Raw genomic sequence first — 26,204 nt, 5'->3', positions numbered from 1 at the left:
TCTGTAAAGAATAATAAGACATCAGCTTGACAACTACTCAGCTGTCTGCCAGGACATGTGCTCCTGACGAGGCTGTTCTCTCGTTACCCGCCCTAACGAAACGAAGCAGTGACAAATCGGTGGGGTGTCTTGCCTCGCATCCAAGGCCGTGAGGTCATGTCTTGTGCTCGTGTTGATGAGCGACCAGCTCAGCTGCACGCAGCTCTGGGTCATTTAGGCTGGGTCCTGCAAGAGAGCCAGGCACCGTGGTGGGCCCGTCGTTAAAACAGCGCCCTTTGCTCCCTGGTGTGTCACCACCGGTGTCGAAAGCCAGCACTTCTTCACATGATTAGCCTCTATGGACCCAGGAGGAGCACGTGCGTCTCAGACCCCACCTCAACAAGCCTGAGAAGGGGTTGCAATGGTCTCGGAAATGACTTGTGTTGACAATAGACATTTAATAGTTCTGTGTCTTTTTGGCTAATCTCAGTGATTCCAGTGGGTGAGAAAGCGAGGACAGATTTTTACTCTACTAGCTGCTCAAATCCAAGAGAGTATTTACCTTATCATTTAGAGAATTAAAAATCAAAGGTTTGCCTTACATTTTTCTTTTAGGGAAAACCCTGACCTGTATGTACAAGCTTCTCCCATGGAGGTGCTGCAATAACTCCACAGTTGGTGTGTAAAGCTGAGAGCATCCTTAAATCTCTGTAGGACTGTGATATCCTTTTGTCTGTTTCCCCACCAGGATGGGAACTTCATCGACTTCTCTTTGGAAAATTGCACTTCTGCTAAATGCCAGCCAGGACGAGGCCTCCCTTAAGGCTTGTGCAAGCGTGGGGTGGGCGCCAAGAGCCCGGGCGGCCTGCTTCGCTTCAGGCCTGCTCCGCCTGGAAACCTGAGGTAAAAAAACAAGTTAAACTTATTAGGATACGATGGAGATTTAAGTGAGACATTAAAGAGATGTGTTTGGAGTAATATATTGGATTTGGTGTAATTTTATTAAGTCAGAGTTGGATTTGGCAGTGTGCCTGCCTGCCCCTCGCAAGTGCATCATAGGCGTGGTTGATGGCCCCAGTAGTGGGAAAGGGGCAGGCCCCACGGGTGGATCTTTAAATTCATCCTATCCCAGCTTGCACCAAGGAAAGCTGATGCCTTAGAGGGGCTAAAATCAAGCCTGAAACCCTTCTAAACAGAAAACGGGCTGGGTTCACATCCAGAAATGATTACCGGCCTTGCTTTTCAACACCCTAAAAACACATTTATGTCTAAATTACAGCTTCTGCTCAGTGAGGATGGTAATTTTCGACTTTCTACAAAGGTCATTTCGTGCTGCATGCCTCCTAAAAGCGTTATTTTCGGGTATCCTCTCTTCAGTCACAACTGTACCCGGGCCATTAGCAGAGCCGACACCACCAAGCCCCCTCCTGCACGGCGGAGGGACGCGGTGCGAAGACAAAGGCGAACTAATCTGCATCGAGCCGTAATGAAACTAAATTTCACCTTAACCGTGTTCGGCTCTTCTGCCGTCTTCATCGCATGCCAGAGGCCTTTTTCCTAATTGAAAATGATAGCTCCCTGGGTGCTGGGGAGTCACATGGCAGCCTTTTATTGCTGGATGTATTATGTGCCCACTATATTTCACATATTGCCTGGAGAAATGCGGCAGATTTTATTGATATGAGGGACAGTTCCTCATTGGGTTTCTCTGTCTCATGCGTACATTCTCAGTGCAGCTCATTTCCAATTTTATTAACGTCTGGGATGTGGCAGGAAGGCTTCCATACAAAAATTAGCAGAGAGAGCAGGGAGAAAAATTCCCCGATGATTGGGTTACGGGGATGAACACCCACCAACTTATACTTGCAAACATAAATGTGCTTTAGTAAAAGAAAATGTGCGCAAAAGAAGCCCCTCAACTTGCTTGATCATGAAAAAAAAAAAAAAAGAAAGAAAGGAGATTCTTTTGTCCTCAGAAAGGTTAATCTAGTCTCTCAAACTGGGGAGATTAATGAAAGTGCAAAACCTAATGTAGTTTAGAAACTAAGTCAGTTTTAGAAAGCGAGATAAGGCTAATGACAAAATAAATCACTCTATGACCATTTAGCAAGTGCCTTATGACTGACGAGCTCCTGGGTGGGTGCACTGTCCCCGCAGTGGTCGCGGCAGGGCCAGCTGCTCACTGCCTGCCTGGACAGGGCTGGGGTGCAGCCGTGCCTGCTCTGAAACTGCGCACAGCTCTTTGAGCCCTTAGCTTGGGCAGCATTGGAGGAGCGAGGGGAGATGTTGCTCCAACAGCTTCTGGAGCATCTGGCAGTGCCCAAGGATGCACAGCATTAGGCACGACCAATAAGGAGGTGATGCTGAGGCTCTCCACATCCTTGGCACACCCTTCCTAACTGCTCACCCATCCCATCCCATCCCATCCCATCCCATCCCATCCCATCCCATCCCATCCCATCCCATCCCATCCCATCCCATCCCATCCCATCCCATCCCATCCCATCCCATCCCATCCCACAGGGTATGGGGGCTGATACGTGCCTTGGACACTCGCGGTCTCCCTCCACTTCTTGTCTATGAATAATTTAATGCCCATCAGAGCAGGCACTGGCAACCTGATCCTCCCCGCACCAGTCATGCTCTCTTGCCTTCTCTCCCTCTCTCTCTCCCTCTCTCCCTCTCTCTCTCTCTCTCTCTCCCCTAATGAATATTTATTCAGACAAAGTGTAGCAGTGCTTTTTACAAATTGTCTTGGGCAAAATTTACCCTTAATTGGGTGTGTGTTTCCAGAGCACTTTACTGTCCTGTACTCATGGTAAATGGACGGAGGTGCAATATTGCAGCAGCAACTTTTTGTATAAAGCCATGGAAAATGCTCAAGAATACATTTCTCTGCCTTCAAATCTGAATAAATGATGCTCTATTTAATGAAAAACTCTTCTGTGAGGACTGGAGGGTCAAAGGAAGGATGACTTCACTTCTTCCTTTTTGCTTTGTTTTCCCTTTAAAGTGCCTTTTCAGAGCCCCCTGACATCAATAGAAAGCTTAGGCTTGGGATCATTTCTTAAATGCGTATTTATGTATTTGGATTTGCCAAGCTGTCCTTCGTCTTTCTTCTCTCATGGTGTGAAGCATCCCTTGTAAAGGGTCGCTGAAGGTCTCGCTCACAGCAGCAGAGCCAGGGGATGAAACCAAAACCCTGGCATCCCCCAAACACAGGGCACAGCCCTCCCAGGTGGGCTGCAGTCCCCACTCCTTGATTGCCCTTCTAAAAGCACAGACTACCGCAGCCCCCCCAGCACATTCACTTGCTTTCAAACGGCCCTTTCAGTGTGGATTTTGGTGAGTTGTTTGGCTGCCTTGTATGGAACGGTCTGTGAGCCCAACCATTTATATACACACAACTTGTGTTGCTTTTGCAGATCTATTGCTTTTTTCCTGCCTCGTAGAGAGCCGTGTGCATTTTTCTGCATGAGACATATTTAAAACTGAAAATAAAAATAACACATTAATCTTTTCCTTCCTCTGTATCCCAGACGAGCAAAACTGTTGGAGTAAACTCAAAACTGTTCCTTAATTTATGGAGAAATGCAGAAGCCTAAATCAAGCTCAGAGACGATTATATCACAGATTTTCCATGGAAAAATTTCAGGGAGAGCAATTCTGCGAGACGCTGAAAGCGTCAAGTTCTTGACCCCCTCTGAACTGCCGCAGACACCTCTTCGCTCCAGGATAAGGGTAAAGAGGATTATCGTTTTCCCTTTGGAGAATGCCACACCACCTAAATGCCATCACAGCTCTCATGGCTAGCCTCAGGCAGGCTGCCTGCGTGGAGTGCTGCCCCAGTACCCGCAGCACAAGAGGCAGCCGATGGCAGTCACCCCAAAACTGGGTGCTGGAGCAGGATGCAGGAGCAAGAAGTAGGAATGCTCTGTCAGGCAGGTTTGAAATCTGAATTTTGCACTAACTTTTTTTCTTTCTTTCTTTTTTTTTTTTTTTTCATTCAACACACCAGAACAGAAGCTGCTGCACATCCAGCCTTGGGCAACCAGGTGGGGAGACACCGCCGAGCACGTGGTGGTGGCCTCTTGGGAAGCCGTCAGTCTTTATCGTATTGCATTTTTCAGATGTGTTCTGTAATTATTCCTGCGCTGGGAAGGACATAAATATCCCACCAGAGCAGAGCCTGGGAGCTGCTGGAGCGGCGGTGCAGGGAAGGGGATGTGGACGTGTTACGTGTCCCAGTGCACGGGGCTCCTGGTGCACCGTGTGCTCGCCAGACACCTTGGCAGGGCTGCTGTATACAAACCCCCTCATCTAACAGGAGAAACAGGCCAGGAGCATGGCAAATGGTTTTCTGTCTGCGCTCCGGCCTCTCCGTGTGTTTCGTCAGGGAGGACAAGACAGGAGCCCTGGACGTGGCAGGGTTGCGATGGTGGCTGCTCTGTCATGCTCCACGCCAGCTCGGGGGCACGCGAGCTGCTGGAATACGGCTGGAACACTGCTGTGCTACATCTTGTTTCAAAACTCCCCGGTTTGTTAAAAAAAAACCCACACACCGAATGACTGATTCTGGTCCATTAAAATATGTAAACAGTGGCCCCGCCGTTTAGCTGCCACGTACGTTGATGGCCTCTGTGAGCTGAAAGGCAATTCTCTCCCCTGGCTGCGCTATCGCGTAACCTCATCAGAAGACGAACAGCCTCCTTACCCCCAAACATTTTGCAATTTGCATTTAGATTGTTCGGTGCCAACGACGTTCAGAGTAAGACACTTCCCGGCTCCGTCAGACAAAACCCGGTTGTCATTTAGCACAGCGGCAGCCAATTTACGTTCCCATTAATGCGGATCCCAGGCAATTATATGGGGAGGGAAGGGGGGGGGGGTGATCCTAACAAATTGCCTCCCACCCCCGTGCCTGCTCGGTTTATTGCCAAGCGGGCAGCTGCAGGGCAAATTGGATGCACCCGTGAAGAGGAGCAAGTTAATGCTCTTCTGCTACTGCTACTGGGGAAGGAAGGTGTGGGGGGCAGCTTGTGGATGCTTTGAGTCCCTCTGCAGTATCACCAGCTGGGAGAGACTCGAAAAAGTGTTGAAAATGCCCTTCTGTGACTTCCTTCCTGAGCCCATGGGCTGCTGCTTTCTTTTTATGGGCAGCAGAGGTCTCAGCAGGGTGGAGATAAAGAAGAGAGCTGAGTGATAAGCATATGTGGGGATGGGCTCACCTGCAGCTGAGCTGCCCCTATAACTATGGGGGGAAGAGGAGCCCAGTGCCAGCCCCTGCCTGGTGGCCTGGCTCGTGTGGCTGAGAAAAAACAAGTGGTTTTCTGTGGGTGGGGGAGACACCCACACTCCAGTAATTGGAAATCCATCTGTGGCCGCTTGGAAAGTTATTTTTGCTACATGAAAGGCTGGGATGTGAGGACAGGGCCTTCTCCAGACTGTATCACCTCTTGGCTCTCTTGCTAGGACAGCTCATTTATTTGGCTTGGCAGCGGCGCGCCGAGCTGCGGGTCTGCCAGGTTCACCATGTTGTAAGGAGCTGCTGATGTCAGGAAGAGCTTTTGGACGCAGGAAAGCCCCGCAGATGTTGTCCAGGTGGTTCTGCTCTCCGCAAGCAGTTTAGGACCAGCCAAGCCGCGTTACAATTTTACGATGATTATTTTTCTTTTGAAACCCGACTGGAATCACATCGCGCGCTGGAGCAACGTGCGAGGTGCGGGGCTGGAGCTCGGTGAGGTACGTGGCCTGAGAAAGTAGCTGGTGTGCTCCTCCCGATGGCATTTTGTACCGTCCTGTTGGTCAAACCGGGCAGCTGGTGAGGCTAAACAGGAGGGAAAACTGCTGCCTCTCCGTGTTTTAATTCCTGCGTTTCCCACGTTTTAAAATTTTTGACTCAGGAGCCAGGTCTGCAGGTTCCCCGGCTGTATGCAGCCTAGGGGACACATGGGGCACGCTGACAGCACCTTGCCTGTGCCCATGCAGGGGTGTTCTTCTGCCCACCAGCCTGCTCAGCCGGAGGGATGTCAGAGCATGCCTGCAGCCTGCTCACAGGGTTGAAGGCTGCTGAGATCCTTGAAAATGCTTATGCTGCCACATCTCCTTACAGCCCTCCCTGCTACCGTGGTCCCTCTTCCAGCCAGTCATTGAATCATAGCATCACAGAAAGGTTTGGGTTGGAAGGGACCTTAAAGCCCACCCAGTTCCAACCCCCTGCCATGGGCAGGGACACCTCCCACCAGACCAGGCTGCCCAAAGCCCCATCCAGCCTGGCCTTGAACACCTCCAGGGATGGGGCAGCCACAGCTTCTCTGGGCAGCCTGTGCCAGCGCTTCACCGCACTCTGAGTGAAGAACTTCTTCTTAATGTCTAATCTAAACCTCTTCTTTTAGTTTAAAAACATTCTCCCTTGTCCTGTCATTATCTGCCTGAGCAAAAAGTTGCTCTCCATCTTTTTTATAAGCCCCCTTTAAGTACTGAAAAGTTGCAATAAGGTCACCCCAGAGCCTTATTTTCTTTACGTCCCTGCTCTCTTCCTCTGGACCTGCCCCGCTTTTCTCCATGTGTCACCCCAGTGTTAATTTCTCAAAATTTTGAAAAAGCACAGATCTGCCAAAAGAAGAACCAGAAGGACATTCTGTCTTCTGGCTGGGCAGATCTTACCTTTACTTGGCCTTTACTCATGTTGGGATTACTACTTTTTCCTTGCAAGCCTCAGAGCTGCTAACGTTGTTTGTTCACTTTGCTGTCTAATGAAGAGAGAAACCTCAATCGAGTTGCCTTAATGTTTATTTTATTTAAAGAATCAGAAACACAGTCATTGTAGTTCATTTGTACTCATATCCGCCAACATTTCCTAAACCACATTAACATTCATGTATAACAAAGCATTTTCTGAGCTGTGCAAAGTCCAAACAATTTGTTCAATTACTTGAACCCACTTCTAGAACAGCAAACCTGGCATTTTACAAACTGAGGCCACCATAAGGATTCTTCTCCTTTCCCTCCCCTGTTGTAGGAGATGCAAATCTCCTTCCCCTTTCCCTTGTAAGACAGGTAGAAATTAGACCACAGTACAAGTCAAACCTCTCTCAGCCCAGGACTTTCCAAATGGCACTGGGTCACGTTTCCGTATCACTGATCTGTATTTTGTTCTGCACTTGTGCTCCCTGCATGGAAGTGATTTGTCCAAGAAGATTACTCAATAACCTGAAGTGTGATGCTAAGCAGTAAACAGGGGCCAGAAAACAGCTGTGATCAAAACAGATCCCCCCTCCCCAACTATTTTTCCTTGCAGGAGGTATGACTGGAAGGGTTGTTGTCCATTAAGAGAAACACCATCCTCCCTGCAGAATATATATTAAAGCACTGGTTTCACGACACAACATCTGCGTGTTTCCCTTTATCTTCTCACATACCAACTTTCGTCCTGTTAGAGTTAAGCGTTAAAAGGTGGAAATCTGGAACCATTTTAGATCTGGCTAAACACAATAGGCAGCAACCAAGCCGTCATCCTGTTCTGTTTCTCTGCGTGTAGTAAATACACCCACGGAACAGAATTTTAAAAGAACTTTAACCACTGTAAGTTGTCAGAAAAATCTCCTCGTCTCTGACAGAGCTAACCCAGAATTTTTATTGGAATCGATAACACGCATTTTGGCATTTCCAACTTGCTAACTGTGCAGTTTCCTGTTTGAGGCGCAGCGATACCAATTCTGATTTGGACCAAATAAATGGACTGATATGGCTCTATTCTCAAACAAGTCTTTCCAGAAGACATTTCTTCAATCTCTTATTGGTTATGAAAAGGCAATTTCCTCTCAACAGTAACTAAACTTTTAGTGGCTGACTCATTACAATCTGGAATACGAACAAATGCGGCAACGTTGAATATAAAAAGAAACATCCTGAAAATAATGCCTCCCTGTTCGAAGGTGCTATACTTGGCCATGGACTGTGTTTCTGGAATCTGTTTGTTAACGTGTGACAGCAAGAAGAAACTTATTTTACAGAGAACAAAGTCACAGAGCTGAACTTAAATAGGAACGTTCACTTACACGTTTTAGATATGTACTAGTATACACGGCTTGAATGAAAACAAAACTTACACCTTCACATATGAAATACTGGCAACGTAGTAATGATGATCACCCACTGGGCCTCTTCCTTTTAATAAGATCATCTCCAGGTTACAGTGCCTCCAACATGCTTTTAAATGACCACCACATGTTGGCTTTGGCGAAGAGCCAGCCGCCGGGAAAGGCAAGGTACAGATACAGCTAAGAAAATTCTTTCATCACATTTCATTCACCAAGAGCTGATTTCTTTTTAAATACTCTCACAATTACATTATTGAATTTTTCCCATTCTGCTTCATAGGAATAACTGACTAAACTCGCTTTACATTTATTGCACCTTTAAGTCCCTGGTAGATGGAAGCTCATATTGCCTGATACGTTTTGTATTGTAGCTTGACTGTGTTAAGAAATTGAACAGTCTCCAAAAACTGTACATTTCTACAGTAAGAAATCGTGTTTCGGTAATGCTAATTACAGCCGTCGCAGATCAGCTCTCATCTCCGTGATGCAACAACAGAGGAAAACTCCAAGGTCCCTGCGCGTGCTAGAACCTGCAGTGTTCTTCTTATTGCCATGAAAAAGTCAATTAAAATGACTCCTCCGGGAATTGCTTCCAATTCTGGAGTAATTATCACTCTCCAGACAGGATGCTGTGCTTCAGCGTGGGTCTTCAGACACTATAAATATGCAAGAGAGAGTGAGCGTGTGCATATTGCACAGGCACGCTCCTCAGGTATATTTATCAGTGACCAAGCAGCTTTTTCTCTTTTCCTCTATGAAGCATGAACAAATAGTCTGATCTCAATCTTCAGGTACGCTTCTGATTTTGTATGTTGAATGCAAACTTTGTTGCAGCCTCTCTGTTTAACCAAACCGAATCTTTAACAATTAAAAAAAATAGCACCAGATGTATGAAAAAGAGGAAATGTCTGATCTAGTAGGAATATATATAAAGTATAACAATTCTTACAGTAAAAAGGTACGTCATACAAAAAAGCAATGGAAAGTGATACGGAAGGACAAAACTCCATGCTGCATATAATAAGGGCAGAAGACAGGCAAAAGGGATTCTGCTTGAATAACCACAGTTTAATGGTGGAGCCAAACTTCCTCCAGGATCTCCCCGACACGAAGGCCGGGACACATCGGATGATATGGGACTCTGAGCACTGACACACTTACTGACAAACTCACGCAGCATATCTTTGAGGTATATAGAAAGCATGACGTTAACGTTTTGGACTCCTCCTTCTTTCTTGCATGACGACGCGCAAATCTTTAGTCGTGTTTTTTTTTTTTTTTTTTTTCTCCACCCTCCCCTCCCTCTTCTTCCGTCAGGAAAAACAAAATCCCAGTTTAAGAGCTTCCTAGCACACCTCCGTGAACTCTCAAATCCATCTTGCATAGGCCAGTAATAAGAACACTGCAGCTCTGACAAATAAGTTACAGCAATATAACAACTTTCCTCTTAACTTCTTTTTTTTTTTTTTTTTTTTTAAAGATATTTTCTCTATAATTTACACAAAGGGATAACAGCCGGAGTTCAGGTTACGTACAGTCCGAATGGGCGTCCTTTCAGTCTGTGATTCCAGGTGGAAGGCACTACTTCAACATACCACTGTATGCACCGCGCGCGGGTTCAGAAGCACAGCGGGGCGCTGCGTCTCCAGAGCTGTAGACTGAAGGGCCTGGGGGAGTCTTTGGAAATAAAAATGGCAGTGGTTATCAGTCCAGTTTCCCTTTGCTGTCTCTTCTTGTGCTATGCAGTTTCCCCTGAAAGCTCCTCCAGTCCAGAGAGCGGTGCTCCGTCCTCAGAAGCTCTCTACAAAGCTCCCGGGGAAGAGGCCCGTCCTGCCGTTCCTCTGTAGCGTCCCTTTGTACCAGCCGTCCTCCCGCTTCTTGTGCACAAACACAATGTCTCCTTCCTTCAGTTCGATCTCCGCCTCGCTCTGCGGCGGGTAGGGAACCACAACGCGGTACCTTCGGAAACAAAAAGGCAAAGACGGCGTCAGACACATCCACCTGCCTCTGATATGCGGCATGGAGCAGCCACACCACAAGACATGGGTGGACGTGGCCAGGCCTGCACTCGTCCCCCCCTCAGCTTGTTTTGCACCGTCCTGAGCCCCCACCTCCTGTTCTGGACGCGAGGGGCTGTGTGAGCAGACAGGGTGGCTGTTGGAAAGGGAGACACCCCCCCAGGCCCCACTGAGGGCCCAGGGAGATGCCTGGGAGGGATGCATCCCCAGGGAGATGGGTGCGTGCCAGCCACCGCTTGGCTGCTGGGAACCTTTTGCCTCTTGCTGGTGCTGCCCTCTAAAGCGAGACCGAAAAGGCAGCCTGGCTTTCATGCTCCTTTTGCTGCTAATGAAGTGTCAGCGCCAGCAGCTGCCTGAAACCCCATATCAGGCCGGCCTGCTCCGGGACAGAGAAAGGAGGCTGGCTTCCTCCTCCCCTCCTGCACCCAGCGCCTCTGCTCGGCCCCATTCCTCAGCCCAGCGGCCCCAGGGGCTGCTGCTAGCTCGGCCAGGAAGAGCTTCGGGACATGGGAAGATTTGTAATTGGGAAAAAAACTGGCTGAGTTTTGAGGCAGAAACATCACCTCGCCTCTCCCTCCCCCGCTTCCTGTGAACCAGAAACCTTGAGGAAAAATACGTTTGGAAACATCACTAAGTCAGTTTTTCTCCAAACAGTTGTGTCTGAGGCAGCTACGTTTCCTACTAAAACTCAATATCAGGGGAAGATTGCTGGCCAGCTCGACCAGAGGCTTCGCTGGGACGTGCTCTGAAGCCGGATGGTGACAGCAGGACGGTGCTGCCACATGCCCGGAGTGACAGCCTTGCTCACTGCCACATCCCTCCATCCAGAACTGGAATTGGCAGGGCTCTGGCAGACTGCCTTCGGTATCAGCAGAGCAGCCAAAGCACTTCACGTTTGTCTTCTTGCTATGCGTCTTGTGAATGTGCTTTGGGTCCCTCAGACCTGGGAGGGAAACTAAACTGGAAAGATGTGAAATCGCTTTCGAAGCCTCTCCAAACCAAGAGGGAGCCCTACCCTGAACCGTTCACAGGGCTCCCTGGGAACAGGGCTCTCAAGAGTCACTTAATTTTAACGAAGCAGTGACAGCTCTGATCCTGACAGGGCTATTCTGCGTCAGGCTCATCAGCAGCCATCCTCCTGAGAACTTTGCCCAGGACCTTTTATACCAGCGCACTTGTGAGTGGAGCTGGGAACACATTTCTGCCTCACTCTTCTTCCTCCTCAGCACGTGTACTTTCATGGTCCTCTGGCATTTGGTTAACAATCAATACCTGTCTTGCTAATTGCAACGTAATGAATATGGTACGATAGTTGCCAATTGATTATCTAAAGCCCATCTCCCGAGGATTAATATTTCCACAACCACTGAACGGCCGCTGATGCCCCAGTCATGCTTTCACCAGGCAAGCATTTATTTAAAATAATATCATGTCTTTTAGGACCGAGTTCGACAGGCACTGAAGGATCTGGAGCAGTACTCCCTGCAGCCATTCCCTGTGAGGTGGTACCAAGGCAAGGGGTTGCTGAGTGGCAGCTGCTGGTTTTCTTTGCAGGCATTTCTGAAGCACCTAGTGACCGCCGTTCTGAAGCTAGGGACCCCATTTTGACACGACAGTGAAATTACCAGATCTGGCTACACGTTTGGACACCTCCCCGGCCAAACATCCTGTTAGGTGGAAACACATTCAACTCCGTTTGGAGTGGAGGTTCTGCTCTAAAACCTGATTACAGCCTCGTTAACTTGACATGGCAACACTGTCATGTGGAAAATAGGTGTGTTCGAGTGCCATCAAAAATCTGTCGGTCATCTCCGTCCCTTGGTCAGTAAATCTCACTGTTACTTCCTCTCTCTGTGGAAAAGCAAATAACAGAGGTTGAAAAGTGTGCTGCTGGCTGGCTGCAGGAAAATGGTCCATCACGCTATCATCTGCGGAACCGCTACACTTACATTATGAGGCTTTGCCAATTACAGCCATTATGCAAATGAATGCACACATTATTTCAAACACTCCGCTGCAGTGTTGATTAATTAAATTATCAGAGTGGAACAATTTTTGCTAAGATGACGCCAAGTTTCAGATCTCACAACTCCACGTACAACCACAGCACACCGGAGGAGAGTTCTGGGATCTCAAAAAGCTTTGAGGAAGAGGAGGGTTGGAACAGCAAAAGGTTGTGTCTGGTGCAGGGTCCCCCAAGACCTCTGGGACTGCCAACACCTCAGGTCATACCTTAAGTGCACAGCCAACCTTTTAAAGGCAGGCTGGGCCTTAAGAGTGGTGATTTGGCAGTCCCTAAATGGTTCACATTTGAAGGGAGGTGACCACGCTCAATAAGAATGTGCCCATCTTCATAAAAGGGATTCTCAGAGCATTTCCTTGGAGAGTTAAAAAAAATAAATCCCAGTCACTGCATTACAAAACGAAGCACTCCTTCCCATTTAAGGAAACCCCAAACGCTACGGTTTAAATTTAATTAACTACGGTACCTCCTAGGATAACACCAAAGTGTTTTTGATAGAATAAGGAAATCTTAGATACAAAAGCCCTTGCAAATCGGGTAAGAAGTCCTCCGTGGGAGACAAAAAAAAAAAAAAAAGAAAAAAAAAAAGATGCTTGCATTTTTTTTTCCCTTGAGAGGCTTTTGAAGCAGTGCCGGGGAGAGCCAGAGCAATCAAGGTTGCAGTGTGCAGAAAAAAATGATCGCACGGCAGGGCTGCCAGCAAGGGGCTCGCAGGCACCATAAATCGCTCCTGTCAGAGCATGTGCTGCCACTCTGAAACCTCCAGGTGGCATTTCAGGCTAGTTTTTTTTTTCTCTAGAACTTAACACATGTATTAGCCATACATAAATGCAAATACATAGATTAGCCGTGTTTTCTGGCAGAAAAGACCTTTTCTCTTCCCCCCCAAGACGTTCTCCCTCGCTCCCAAAAAGGCAGTCCTCTGTGCTTCTATTTATATCTCCACTTTTCATTTCCCTTTTTGTCCCCTTGACTTTGAGAAGCTACAATAAAATTGCAGGTTTTCTCACATCATACTGCCTCCTGGCATTTCAGATGGATCTCAGAAACAACTCATTTTTGTTGAGGTCACATTATACCTCTAAACCACCAACTTTTAAAAACGCTAAATAGCTGGGCAACAACCATGTTTACAAGCGTGGCAAGCATCTCTGCCTATTATTAACCATGTTTGGTATTTTCTGTTGCAAATGGTACCTTCAGACAGTCATAATTCTGCCAAATGCTGACCATTTTGTCCCAAACTCTCCACAGCACCTGACTATGTCAGGCTGAGGGTCCCACGTGCAGCCTGGATGGTCCCATCGCTTTGAGGGAGAACGTCGGGGAGTTTTTGCAGTGCCCTCAGGACCCAGGTGAGGGCTTTCCCAAACTGCTGTCACCTCCCTGTACTTGAGGAGCTGAGGGAGGAAGAAACGGGACCGTGATGAAAACTGGAAGCCCTGGCACGAGGTGTGGACATGCGTGCTGAGAGGGAAGCTGTGCTGAGCTGAGGCTGGCAGAGCAGAGAGCCTCAGTGGAGGGAGCCTGGGGCTTGGACGTGACACCCCGCAGGGCAGGAGGGTGCACGGGCTGAGGCTGGCACCGGGGCTGAGGATGGGACAGGAACTCTGGCAGCATTCGCCCACGGAGAGCCAGGAATGGGTCTGTCATCACCGCTCCTCTGCTGTCAAAAGAGAGCTGTGAAACCCATGTCCTGTGTCCTTTCAGTGCTCGTCCCCGCAGGCAGAAGAAACGCCTCTCCCATCCAGCTCTCCTTTCACTCTTACCGCTGACATCTGCAAGGTGCAGCTAAGATTGCTGACCTCAGATAGGTGTTACGTAATGGAAGTTCTGGTTTTGTTTTAAAAAAAAAAACACAAAAAGGGCTAAAGGTGCCAGGTATGTAGACACACAAGAGAAGAGACGTGTGGCTGCTGAAGCCACCTCGTCCTCTGCGGAGGCTGGAAGATGCCAAGCGAGTGACCCCAGAGAAATTCACTGAGTAGTGCAGGTGCGAGGCGAGTGGATTCTCCGACTCCCCCAGCTGCAGAGCCTCGTGCTACACTTTCCACAGAGTGAGACTCATCTCATGCATTTTAGCAGCGTGGGAGGCAGTTGTCTGGTCTGAATTACTCACGCAGGCTCTTCTGCCATTGCGCGCAGACAGGCATTGAACAGCATTGATCAGAACTGATCAGTAATTAAGGGCCGAGCTCAGGCCTGAACACTGAGGGGAAAAAAACAAAGTACCGAGTATCTGCTCACTGAGCAAATACGTGCATCCAGTACAATGATGGAGGTTCGGGGGCTCACAGAATAGGGGCACAATAAGGCAAATTAGGACTGCAGGGCTAACCTCCAATCTGGAAATATTGCAGGATTCAATTCCCGAGGTGGCTAATTCCAGTTTCCCAGTCCCGAGGCAGGTGCCCCTAGTCAGAGAAGCACTTAACCATGTGCACACATGTCCCCGTTCGGTTAGAACACACTCCCGGGGTCACTTCTCTGGTATTGCTTTCCAGGAAAGAAGCACGCCCTTCCTTTGCTTTCCCTTCTGGCAAAGAAGACATACGTGCACGACGAAATTGAAGTCAATGGGCGTTGAGCACATGCTTGAATGCTTCCTTGAATTGAGAGCTCGATTTCTAACGTGGCAGTGATTTGTAGGGAGGATACGTGGAAACACAGGGGGGGCTATTTTAAAGGTCAAACTCACTGCTCCTATTTCATTCCGCAGTGCTGCTGTGGTTACAGCGTGCTTGAAGGCTCCCCGAAAGCCACGCGAACACCGCACGGATACACCGGTCGTGACGGCACGGCCGGCTATAACCGCTTCATCAGAACTCAGCCCGGCAGAATTAGTGCCAGTTACTAGAAAAGAGCCAACAACGCGCGACATGTTTTACTCAGGTTTGCATCTGGGAACGGTGCCAGCCAGCCGGGGGAACATGACTCACGCACGCGCCCGCTCGCCTCTCCCGTTCCTCTCCGCGCGCAGTCACATCTTCTTGAAGGGGGTGGCAAGGAAAGCGTTTTCCTTCGGTGCTGCTGGGCAGATGGCGTGCCCCTCTTCCACGTGAACCGACAGCCTGCATGGGGTGCGGGCACCTCTGCGGCTGCCTGATCTCAGAGCATCCCTGTATGGGACCGGCCGTGCTGGTCTTGTTTCTTGCACCAGCAGCAACTGGACGTAGAAGTAGCTGGAGAGGAGTGTGTGGGCACATGGAGCCTGATGGGGAATTCGCTTTACTGTCAATCGCTGCGACACGAAGTGACAAGGCCACCACCTGGGAAATGTCTCCGCTCCACTGCTCAGGCTGCAGAGAGCAGCAGGAAGAAGGTGGTTTTATAAAAGGATAGTGGGAACCTACACCCAGAAGGCAGGGCTGGGCACAAAGCATCCCAGTTAAACATCACGGCTAAATGACCAACTTCCTTTCCAACCCAGCCAGCCAGGGCCAGGTTTTGGAAATGTCAAGTGGGGTAAGATAAAATACTTGTTTTCCTTGCACAAAAAAATGACAGAAATTAGCAGCAGCTCGGCACACCTTCCTTTCTGACAGGCTGCAGCTCCCACCAAGGGCCGTGCTGCCAGGCAGCAGGGCAGGCACCTCAAAGTGTGAGGGCCAAGCTGCAATGAGGGCCACATAATGCACCTCCGACATGGCTAGTGGCACGGCTGCTTGGCCTTGACCAGTAGCCTGGCTGTGGCGAGTGCCGGAGACGCAGGGCAGCCTCCACGGGAGAAGTAGCGGTGCTCTGCTGCCTGTGTGAGCCCCGTTCGAATGCCGTAAATATTAAGGAATGTGCTACTCCTTCCAACCTTCCAGTGCTCTGTTTCTGTGCGCACAGATGGGCGTTGGGAGACGGAAAGCCAAGTACAGCTAAGTGCACTGAAATGCTCTGCAGCTTTTTAAAATTTCATCCAGCATCTGAATCTGTTTATCTAACCTTTTTTTTTTTTTTTTGCTTTTCCTCCCCTCCCTTTTCTTTCTCAGAGAATTGCTCCTACTGTGCAGATGAAATGCACCAAAATGCAAACAAGCAAAATATGGAGCTGAGTGATGTTGAATGCAAGCTCCTCCGCTGCCAGATGTGAAGAGAACAAGTGGTTTGAAAACTGTAATTTGTTTTAAAAAAAATATAATTTGGTACTTCTGAGCAATTTGATGATTTAATGAGCACAGATGGATGTGGGATGAATTTCTAAGAGGCAAGTGTTTAATGTATCTGCTCAGATTATTCCAGGACTAAGCATTATCCTTCCTAGTGCATGAAGGTAATTAATATTTCCCATTATGGGCATGAAAAAACCCATACGATCAGTTAAGGAATGCAGATAACACCAATGATATGGAAGTTAATTCATAAATCAATTAAAGCATCTTGCCTGCTGTGTATAATTAGGGTTACTTCAATTATAGCTTATTTTCAGATTTAAGACTCAGGAATCAAAACGCTTAAAATCAGAGGAAGTTCCTTCCCACCATATACTGCAATTGGAAGTCTTTGCACAGTTGTAGCAGTCTAAATCTATTTGCTCCTCATTCCAGCAAGGCTGAGCAGACGCAGCTAACTCGTGTCCCTCTGGCTCCATTCTGTTTCACTCCAGCTGCTTGTAATTGTCATTAGTTGAACATTTCACTGTCAGGACCCTCCAGAGGTGAAATGAGAAATTTGTAGGATACGGGACTGGCCCTGGCCTATTAAACAAGGTGTCCAGACTTCTCTACATCAAAGCCTTGAAAGCAGCACCTCAACAGCCAGCTCCAGAGGCGCCAGGGAATGCTCCTCCCGGTTTCTTTTCATGACTACGTTTAACTAAAGGTGCAGCATTCCTCTGATGTAGTTACGCTGGTGCTAAATCTGGTTTATATTGATTTAGCTTTTCTTATAGCATTAATCTAAACTGATGTAGACCAAATTAAGTGTGCCTAAATAGGGATTGGTTTTTCACTCTTTTCACTAAATTGGTTTTTCATGGATTTTAAGGACAAGAGACTACTCCGATTGTGTGCTCTCGCTGCCTTCATTACAGCACTGAAGGACTTGCCTGTATTTATTTCTGCTTCAAGCCTAATAGCTGTGCTTGAACCACAGCATCTCTTTCAGACAAAATGTCTGTTCCCTTATTCAGTCTCCTACAGCCTGGTACCAAGCTGTTCCTAAGCCTGCTATTTAACAGATGTAACAAAGATCTGTGTATCACTTCCTAACAGCATATTGTTTTAAATCATCTATTGTTCTTATGATATTTCTCTGAGTCCACTCCATTTTGCCTCAGATTTGGCTCTCCTGAAATATGCTGTTACTCGGTGTTCTCCACACCAAAGAGTTGAATTATCTCTGTACCATCGTGTCTACCCTCTTCATCACCTTCCTCCCTCTTTAGTCATACATCCTGCAGCAGCAAAGACTTTATGTTGGACAGTGTGGGTCCAAGACCCAACTCCTTTTTTACGGATTCCTGATCTAGAGGGACATCCAATGCCGAAGAGTCTGCCATCTACTTAATACCTGCCGGCCAGTTGTGTACAGCTTGCTCAGCAGGACACGTTGTGGTAACAGGCCAGATGCCTTAGAGAAGTTTAAATATGTTACAGGGTTATTGTTATCATCCCAGCCAGACTGCAACCTGCCTTCAGTAAACACCGTGTAAGGTGTGGACTGTCCTGTAGCATCCCTTTTTATGCCCTGCATCAGCTGCTCTAAAACCCTGACTAGATTCAGGGTCAGACTGACCTGTCCAACGCGTTTCATTCATACTCTAAGGCAAAAAATGATTTCTTTCAAATCTTTGCAGCTTTGCTATTGTTCCAAAATTGCTACATGAGAGCCTCATGAGTTTATTAAAATATTGGGATCCCCTTTATAAAGTGGTATTTGCCACGGAACCTACACCCTTTGGGCTGAGAAAGCACTGCTGTCCTCTCCATTTAGCCGCCTACAGTCCATCTCCAGAGCTGAAAAACCCAACAACCCCTGAGAAAGTTAAACTTGCAGTCCCCCTCCAAACCCTCCCTGAGGATGGATGCATGCTCCAGGTGACCTCTGGAGACACCTGGCTTACCTTTCCCGAGGCAAAGGCTTGGGCTCTGGCCGAATAGCTGCCATGGAAGAGAGGGGCTGCCTGGCAGGAGAAGGGATGGAAAAATTCAAATCCAAGGAGCCTGTTTTTCTGTGCAGAGGCTCCAGCCCCATGGCTCCCTGCATTTCGCTCTCGATAGGGCATGAGCCGGCCCTGCCGTGGCTGGAGAGGGAGGAGAGCTCGGGTCCCACTGCTCCTTGTAGGACCCCTTCGATGGCCGCCTGGGGGTCGTGCGTGGGGGACACAGACGGTGGGGAGCGCGACTTCTTTTTCGTTGATGCTCCTGCTAGCAGCTTCAGCAGCCCGCTCTTCTTCTCCTTCTGCAAAGGAACCAAAGGAAATCAGGGCAGTGAGCAGATATCCCTAATCCCTCTGTTTTTCTTTTGGAAAATCTCAGTGTGTGGCAGGAAACTTCCCTTCACTGCCTTGACTAGGAGTGGATCCAGGCAGAACCTGAGCCTTTGCTAATAAAGATCTTTTAAAAAATCCCTCCCCACCCAACAGTGATGCACTTGTTCAGCAGAAGGACGTAGCATATTGCAAAGATGATCTCTACTTTCAAGTCCACCCAGGCAGTGATCATATATGTCTCTTGAAAGAAACAGTGCAGTTAGTGGGGCAGCAAAGGTACAAACCTCCCGTGCAGAGAAGGTGGCAACCGAACTGCTGCCCTCTCCTTTCCAGAGGAATCCTGTCCCCCAGTAGAGAAACTCCCAAAAGGTGACACAGCAGGCCCTACGTTGAAAAACCCCCGCTGGGAAAGCACGAGCTTCTGCAGAAAGATTTTAGATCTCGGACCATTGCCAGAGAACCGCTCATCACTGCTGCCTGAGTCACTGCTCACCATTTACTACTGGATGTAGATTTACGGTAGGGAGAAGGGAGGCACGAGACAGACTTTAATCCTTCTTTGCAGAGTGTGCTCCCCTCCACATCCTGCATTACGCCGCTGTACCTACCCGCATCTCCCTGCCAGAGGTGGGCCACTTCTCCTCCAGTGTTAATGTAAAGGCGTTTACGTTTGGAGATAGACCACAACATTCACGCTTGGCAATTACACTGTCAGTGCATGTGAATTTTGACATTTCTACAGGGGTTTCTGGTACAGAGTAATGACAACAAGATAACAGCACTCTTTCAATTAACATGGAAAAAAAAAAGTTCAGCCTTTGTTACCGAAGAGATGCATCAGACCTTGCATGCTTTATAACAGTGAGAAATCCTGCTACATGTCCACCTCAAGCACATGCAAATAGAGAATATTCTTTCCTTCAGCTAGAAAGTTTTTTTGGGTGCACTGTAGCGCTAGGCTAGAGTTGCAACCAGCAATGCTTTGCAGTAATTTTTCCATTTTTTTTTAACCACACAAGAAGTTTTGTAAAAGGTCTGTTAGATTTCTTTCTCCTCCATCAGACGTGCAAGGCATTATCCAAGACTATCTTCAGAGACTCAGGGCTGAGAAGTTTGGCTATATTTGATAATTTGTTCTATAATAGGTTCCTGGGGGGGGAAAAAAATGAACCCAGCAACCACAGTACTTATGGAAAAGGATCTCTCTATCTTTGAGCCGGAACACTGTTTGGAAATACAAGCCAGCAATTTATTTATTCTCTGTAGACAAAATGTCTCATGCGAGGTTTAAAATGATGCTCATTTATGTGCTGACTGCTGAAGTAATTTTTCAAAGCAGCTTTAAAGAATAGGAGGGCTACACTAAAATAAATATAAGCTTTTAGAAGATGCTCAGAGTAGTAAATCTACTTGTAAATGTACTTGGAGTATCTGATGTCTCGGCTCCCAAAGTTCTCGTTTGCACTTTTCAGCTGTCACAGACTGATCAGAAAGAAGAAATACCGTAAATGTTAAAATATGGAAGAACAAAAGCAAAGTACAGTTGTTATTTCAGAGACAATGTCCAGTGATTTTTGAAGAACAGTCTGAACTACGCTTCCAGCTGGCGGTATGGTGGTCTCCTGCATACCACCAGCTCCCACTATTAAGGGCATTTGTCACTTACAGGTTACTCTATGGATTAAAGGATCCCTCCTGCCAAGATGTTCATCCAGGCAGAACCTGTGGAAGCTAAGGGAGGCTGGCCATATGGCACCGTCAGGTCTAAACCACTACCTTAATTCCCCTGGATGCACCAGAAAAGCAAGCCAAAGGCCCCTGAGAAGCATCTCCCCTCCCTGACCAGAAGGCAGCCTTGCAGGAGCTGTGGTAGCTGTGCACGCTGGAACTCACCTGAAGTAAAAATACTAATACCAAAAAATACTTCACGTGTGTTACAGAGTGTTTCTCTCACTCTCTAATTAAGAAATACCGCTGCTGTCATCATTACATCAAATTTTAAAGCTCTTCAAAACTTGCAAACCTCTCCTTTCCCTGTAGCTCACTGAAACCATAGCTCTAACGATCCCAGCATACTGTGTCAATATGCGTTTGAAGGTGTCTAAAGGTCAGTGACAGAATGCAATAGCCATTGTGGGGCTCTGGAGAAATGGTTATTGTGCGGCAGTGAGCACTTTGAGCCTCTTTAATTGGCAGCTTTGCACATGCAAAGTAACTACATGAACTGAAGCCCCGTATAATGAACAATTAATATTCCTACGTGGTAGCAGCTTTTCTCATTTCTGCTTCTAATTTAAATACCTTGGCAAATTTTCATTAGAAATACCTTGTATGTCTAAGACCATGTAAGGCATAGCAGCCAAAATCTTTGGAAAGAAGGAAATGCATACATTCACACCCGTCTGTACGTTAAAAAGCATTCGGTTTTGTTTACAAGAACAGCTTCCACCCTACAAGGTTAGCTCTGGCATCAATTTCTACACTGAAGCTCCCATCCCTCAGACAGCAGAGAGCTATAATGAACTCACTGATGTACCCGTCGTTCTGCTCTAACAAAAGGCAAAATAAAGAATTGATTTTTTAGCCTCTTCGTATTCAACTGAGCATTTTACTAAACTTTTGAGGCTAAGATCTGTGGTCTTTAAAGAGCTAAGACGAAGCACTTCATTTACTAAACACGGACCTGCTAGTCAAAACCAGAAGAGTCCCATCCTTCCCTCTGTGCCCGTGGGCAAGACATTTGGAGGTGAACACATACAAAACACCTTGAGTGCCTGGAGTGTAGACATTACATCCCTCTCTCTGGCTCTGCCAAGTGCTCTCTCAGCCTCTTCTGGTCTCACACTGCCAGATCCTCCGCTCAGAGCACTTCAAGCAAAACGAGGACTGTCAGGAGCTGATAATTTATCGTGATGTCTCTCATGAGAAACAGATTGGGTTTGAACCTGCTGTGATCAGCAGTTCAACTTAAACCCCTTCATGCCTCCTCCTCCCATCTGTAAAACGGGAGTAAGTTAAAACCCCTTCTGCCGTGGGAATTCATTAATGTTACGAAGCCACACGTTTCTTTAAGAGCAACTGGTCCTTTTCCATGGCTTCAATACCAAAAAAAAAAAAAAGAAAGGATTTTGGAATGGAATGTTAGAACGCAATCCCAGAAACGATTTATTGCGAGTGTCCAAGTATTATGAATTCATTTAATATTTAGTGTAATAGCAACCATCCTTCATAAGAAATTAATTTAATATTTATATGGCTGTCCAAGACAGACCTTTCTGCAGCAGTTTTCACTGTAAATCATCTAAACATTAGCGGGCATAAGTGCTGTACAGAAATCTTCAGCAGACTCTGTGGGTTTTGAAAAGAGAGAAGTTTACAGAGGACATATCTGATGACTTTCAGGAATTACGTTTTTGAAGGAAAAAAAAAAGAAAGATGGTTTCCTTTTTCCATTCACAGACTGCTGTTATATCGCTTTCTAGGAAATCTGTAATCTACTGAAACAGCTGTGTAATTATTGAGTTTTCTTTGTCTGGTAGCTGCATTTCCAATTGACTGCAAACTGTGTTTGACGTCCCTGCCTCCTGAACCCACCAAGGTCAGACCTTTGCATCTGTGTTGATGGATGGATTCGCAGTCCTGACAGCCCTTCTCCCATCTCCTGGCTACTGCCCACACGTCTAACTGAATTTAAATCATCACCTTTGTGTTGCTCAGGTTTTATTCGAGGAGGTTCACAGTCAAAAATTTCCAAACCATTAATTTCATAAGGATCAATACCTTCTTTAAAAAAAAAAAGAAAAAAAGAGAGAGAGAGAGAAAGAGTGAAAAGAGCTTTCAGATAAATCCCAGTTAAGAAAAAATGGACTGTGAACACAGACAGTATCTCCAGGCCAGAATTTCTTACTTCCTTCCTTCTCAGTGGAAGTCAGTTGCTGGCAACACATGGATGGGATGAGCAATGTTTCTGAGACCCTGAAGCCTTGGGAAGCCAACACTTGGATAGGTACAGCTTCCCTTCGATATGTCACTGTGGGAGCATTTTGAAAAGTGAGTACGGTCTGAGCTTAAGAACTCATGAAAGACTAGATCAAAATTAAAGTCTCAGATATGTAAATGTTGAAATATTTTGCTTCACAGTAATTGGGGATGATTTTTCCCCTCATTAATAACCCCACTTGAAGATAATAACCAGCTCTTCTTTCAGCTTCAGAGATGAGATGAGCTCAGAACGCGGCTCCTTCGCTGATGACTGAGTGATAATGGAGTCCCGTGTCTGCAAAGTAATAATCATGCCATAATCCAAATACCAATTATATATCCTGGCTTTATTAATATAAGTCTTCATTTTCTTTCTTTCCTTTTTTTTTTTTTTCTTCCAAACCACCCTAATAAACAGAAAATTCGGCTTTAATTTCTTCATCTGCAGCTCCTAATACTTCATTTCCTACCTATCCAGGCTCATTAAATGAATGAGGAGACCTTGCTGCAGCTGATAGAGGAACTGGCTCCAGCCATTGAAATGAGGTAATTTCTCATGCAACACCAGTTACATCAATAGATAAGAGAGCCAGAGGGAGAAAAAAAAATCATTTAAAAATGAAGAAAAGAGAAACAAAACTGCTTAAATGCTGCCCTGAGCCCTAAAGAACAAACGAGGAACTCATCTATCAGTCAGTACCCCCAAAACACCACTTTTATTGCTTGTTTAACTTGGTCGGTACTTTTTCCAGTAAATTTAAGTTAGTGTCTGGAGAGTAATGCATTTTTATTCTGATTCCAACTTGGTTGTCGGTGACCGATGCTTGCATTGAAAGAGTAGGTGGTCTTTTGGGTTGTCTTTTAGGCAAAAAGCTATTCAGGTTTTCAAATTCTGTAAAATTATTGGACTTGAGATTTTGATAATTATTTAAAAAGTGCAAAACACAAACCAGCATCACCTCAAAGGAAAACTTCTCATCCGAGAAGTTTTTGGATATGCGTTTATCACTTGCAGTTTGTCAGTTTTCTGATGAGGCATAGGTGATAGATACACTTCAGAAGACAACAGCAATTACTTTCCCATAATTGCTACACAAGTTTTTCTGATTTTAGGAAAAGAATAGTTGTATATCTCATGTTACGTGGAAATATTTGCCAAAGATTTAGTTTTTAATGGAGACAACTGCTTCTGGCCAGACGTCTATTATTATAATCTCAGTATACAAGTATGCTAAGGAACAAACAGGATTTTAGGTTCATAACATCATTAGCTCTTGAATTCCAGAGGTAGTAATGTGCGTATATACATACATGCACAAACACATTAGACTTATGGCCACTGACTTTTACAATACCTAGTATTAAAACCATAAATGTCTTGCAGTTAGATCTCACCAGGCCTTTCAAATGTTTGAAAACAAAACTGAGAAAAGAAATTAAGAGTTCAGGCCCCAGAACCGCAAAGCACACAGGCACTTAATCATGTGCTTTTGGTGAACTGGGGGGGATGCAAGGCTCTAGAGACTACTAAAAGAGATGCAGAAGGAACCTAAAAATATATTTGAATATTCAATTTAGATGGAATATTAGATCTTTCAAATACTGGAACAAAGTTAAAGACTAATTTGCAGGGAAAAAAAAAAAAAAGCTGAAGTGGAAGCAGAGTCTCAGCCACCACTGGGCTTCCTGGAGTCTGCTGCATTCGTAACAGCCAGAAGGTAGAGAGAAAAATTACTGGTACTCTAAAACTATTTACTGTGAATGAGAGACAGATGATGTGCTACCCTGATATTGTCTTTTTTCTGAGTTTGATGGAGGCAGAAACTGACGGATAGTTTTGTATTTCATTGCTTTTCCTGGTCTGGTATGCAGGGAATAGGTGATGGTTATGAAAAGTATGGAAAGTTTTAAGATATGCAACTTACTCCGTGCCCTGATATAACAGTTTTCAGTGATATTTTTTAGAGGGAAAAGCTGAAACAGAGCACCAGGGAACTGAAAACTACTCAATACCTCGATGAAGTTATTCAAAATTGTGTGCTGAAAAAGTGAAGTACAATAACACCAAAGGAGGTGATGAAACCATGGTCTTAGCCAAGTCCATGGCAGCATTTCCACTTATTTACAAGCAGCCAGTATCTCTGGAAGTAACCTCAAGCTCAGACGGATGTGTTTTAATCCTGAGTTTAGTCCATCTCTTCCTTTGAAGTGTGAGCAACCTCTCCGGGAGCTCAAAACAAGGGAGTAGACATGATATCCTTGCACGCATTTGGCATTCAGCTCCCTTCCTCACTCAGCAATCCTCAAAGCACAAAGCACTGAGTTCTCTGCTCCATTCTCCTGTCCCTGCGCCCCTCAGCCTACAAGCAGAGGCACAAAACATACATATTTCACATGGTAAGTGTGGTCTCCCATCTCACTTCAGGAGAAAACTGAACAGAGGAGTTTCAGGCAAGTGCTACAAGTGTGAGATGCCCAAACATGACCAGTCGGACAAGGGATCCTCATCCTGTGTTTCTAGAAGGAAAACCTGGCACTCTGCAGAACTGGGGACATGCTGTGAATCCCAAGTGGAAACAAGGAGCTTTCTCAGGTTGAAAAGAAGATCGAAGTTACCCTTCCCCTACCAGTATCTCCTGGCAGCTAACTTAAATACCTGCTCTGCCTGGCAGATTTTGTGAACCCCATTTCCTAGGCACTTCGTTCTACCCCCAGGTTAACTGGGAATTGTGAATTCCACTACGAAGCAAGAGCCTTAGGGTAATAAACTTCAGCACTCAGCAAAAGTTAATGCTTATTGTGAAACTGGCTGACAAGTCAATGCAGTGTGCACTCTGGAAATAGAAATCAATAACCCCAAGCATACACGTGCTGCTATTGACTCTAAATTGGCTATTCTCATACAGAAAGGGAGTCATTCCTAAAACCTGATGCTCAGCAATATCAAAAGGCAAAAGATCATATTGGGAATTGCTAGGAAAGTGCTGGAGAGCTTGGCAAAGATCTCATATAGGAAACAACATCGTGGAAAGCCCCGCCATGCCTTCTTGAACACCATGTCCTGTTCTGGCCACCGCAGCTGGAAAAGGCTGTGGACTAAAATTAGAGAACTACAAACAGTGCAGAGAATGGCAACGAGGATAATGAGAGGTGTGGAACAACTCCTGCACAGTGGAGATGCCAGCTTGGAAAGCAGACAACTGACGGGAAATAGGATAGTGGCCTACAAAATCCATTACTGCATAGAGAAGGTAACCTGGGAACAGATCGCTTATTTCTCACAATGCAGGAATTAGGGGAAGCATAATGAGATTATCAGGCAAATGGTTGAAACTGAAAAGTAGGAAGCACTTCTTTACACAACACATAATTAAATACAGACTCCCTGCGCACGGGATTGTGGAAGCCAAAAGTACAAAGAGGTTCAAAAGGGATTAGATAAATTAATGGAGAACCCATCTAGCAAAGGCTGTTAAAATGATGGTATGGATCCAACCGCTGCTTCAGGAAGCCCCAAGAGGTAAATGAAACAGCACTTGGAGCATACACAGGGTGCCTCCACCTTGCTGCAAAGAGGTAGCAAGTAGAGGCAGTCGTAAAATCAGTGACAATGATTGTTATGAAAAAATATATAAATATAGCTACTTGGGCAAGAACATAGGACAAAGCCAGGGCTGAAC

General features: G+C 46.3%; 1 protein-coding gene across 6 annotated transcripts in view; it reads right to left on the bottom strand.

Annotated features, from left to right (window-relative positions):
- Window positions 1-6,753: 6,753 nt before the first annotated feature.
- Window positions 6,754-26,204, bottom strand: part of SH3RF3 (SH3 domain containing ring finger 3) — a 237,620-nt gene continuing 218,169 nt past the window's right edge. For all 6 annotated transcript variants that reach the window (XM_080583370.1, XM_080583375.1, XM_080583372.1 and 3 more), the window contains 2 exons: window positions 18,175-18,512; window positions 6,754-10,040 (listed from right to left, as the gene is read on the bottom strand). In XM_080583370.1, the coding sequence (XP_080439496.1) occupies window positions 9,872-10,040; window positions 18,175-18,512 (507 nt within the window). In that variant the 3' untranslated portion in view covers window positions 6,754-9,871. The remainder of the gene's footprint in view (window positions 10,041-18,174; window positions 18,513-26,204) is intronic.

This window comes from Anser brachyrhynchus (assembly GCF_964034855.1).
Source record: "Anser brachyrhynchus genome assembly, chromosome: 1".
Lineage (NCBI taxonomy): Eukaryota > Metazoa > Chordata > Aves > Anseriformes > Anatidae > Anser > Anser brachyrhynchus.
This window is presented reverse-complemented; position numbering and strand designations above follow the sequence as displayed.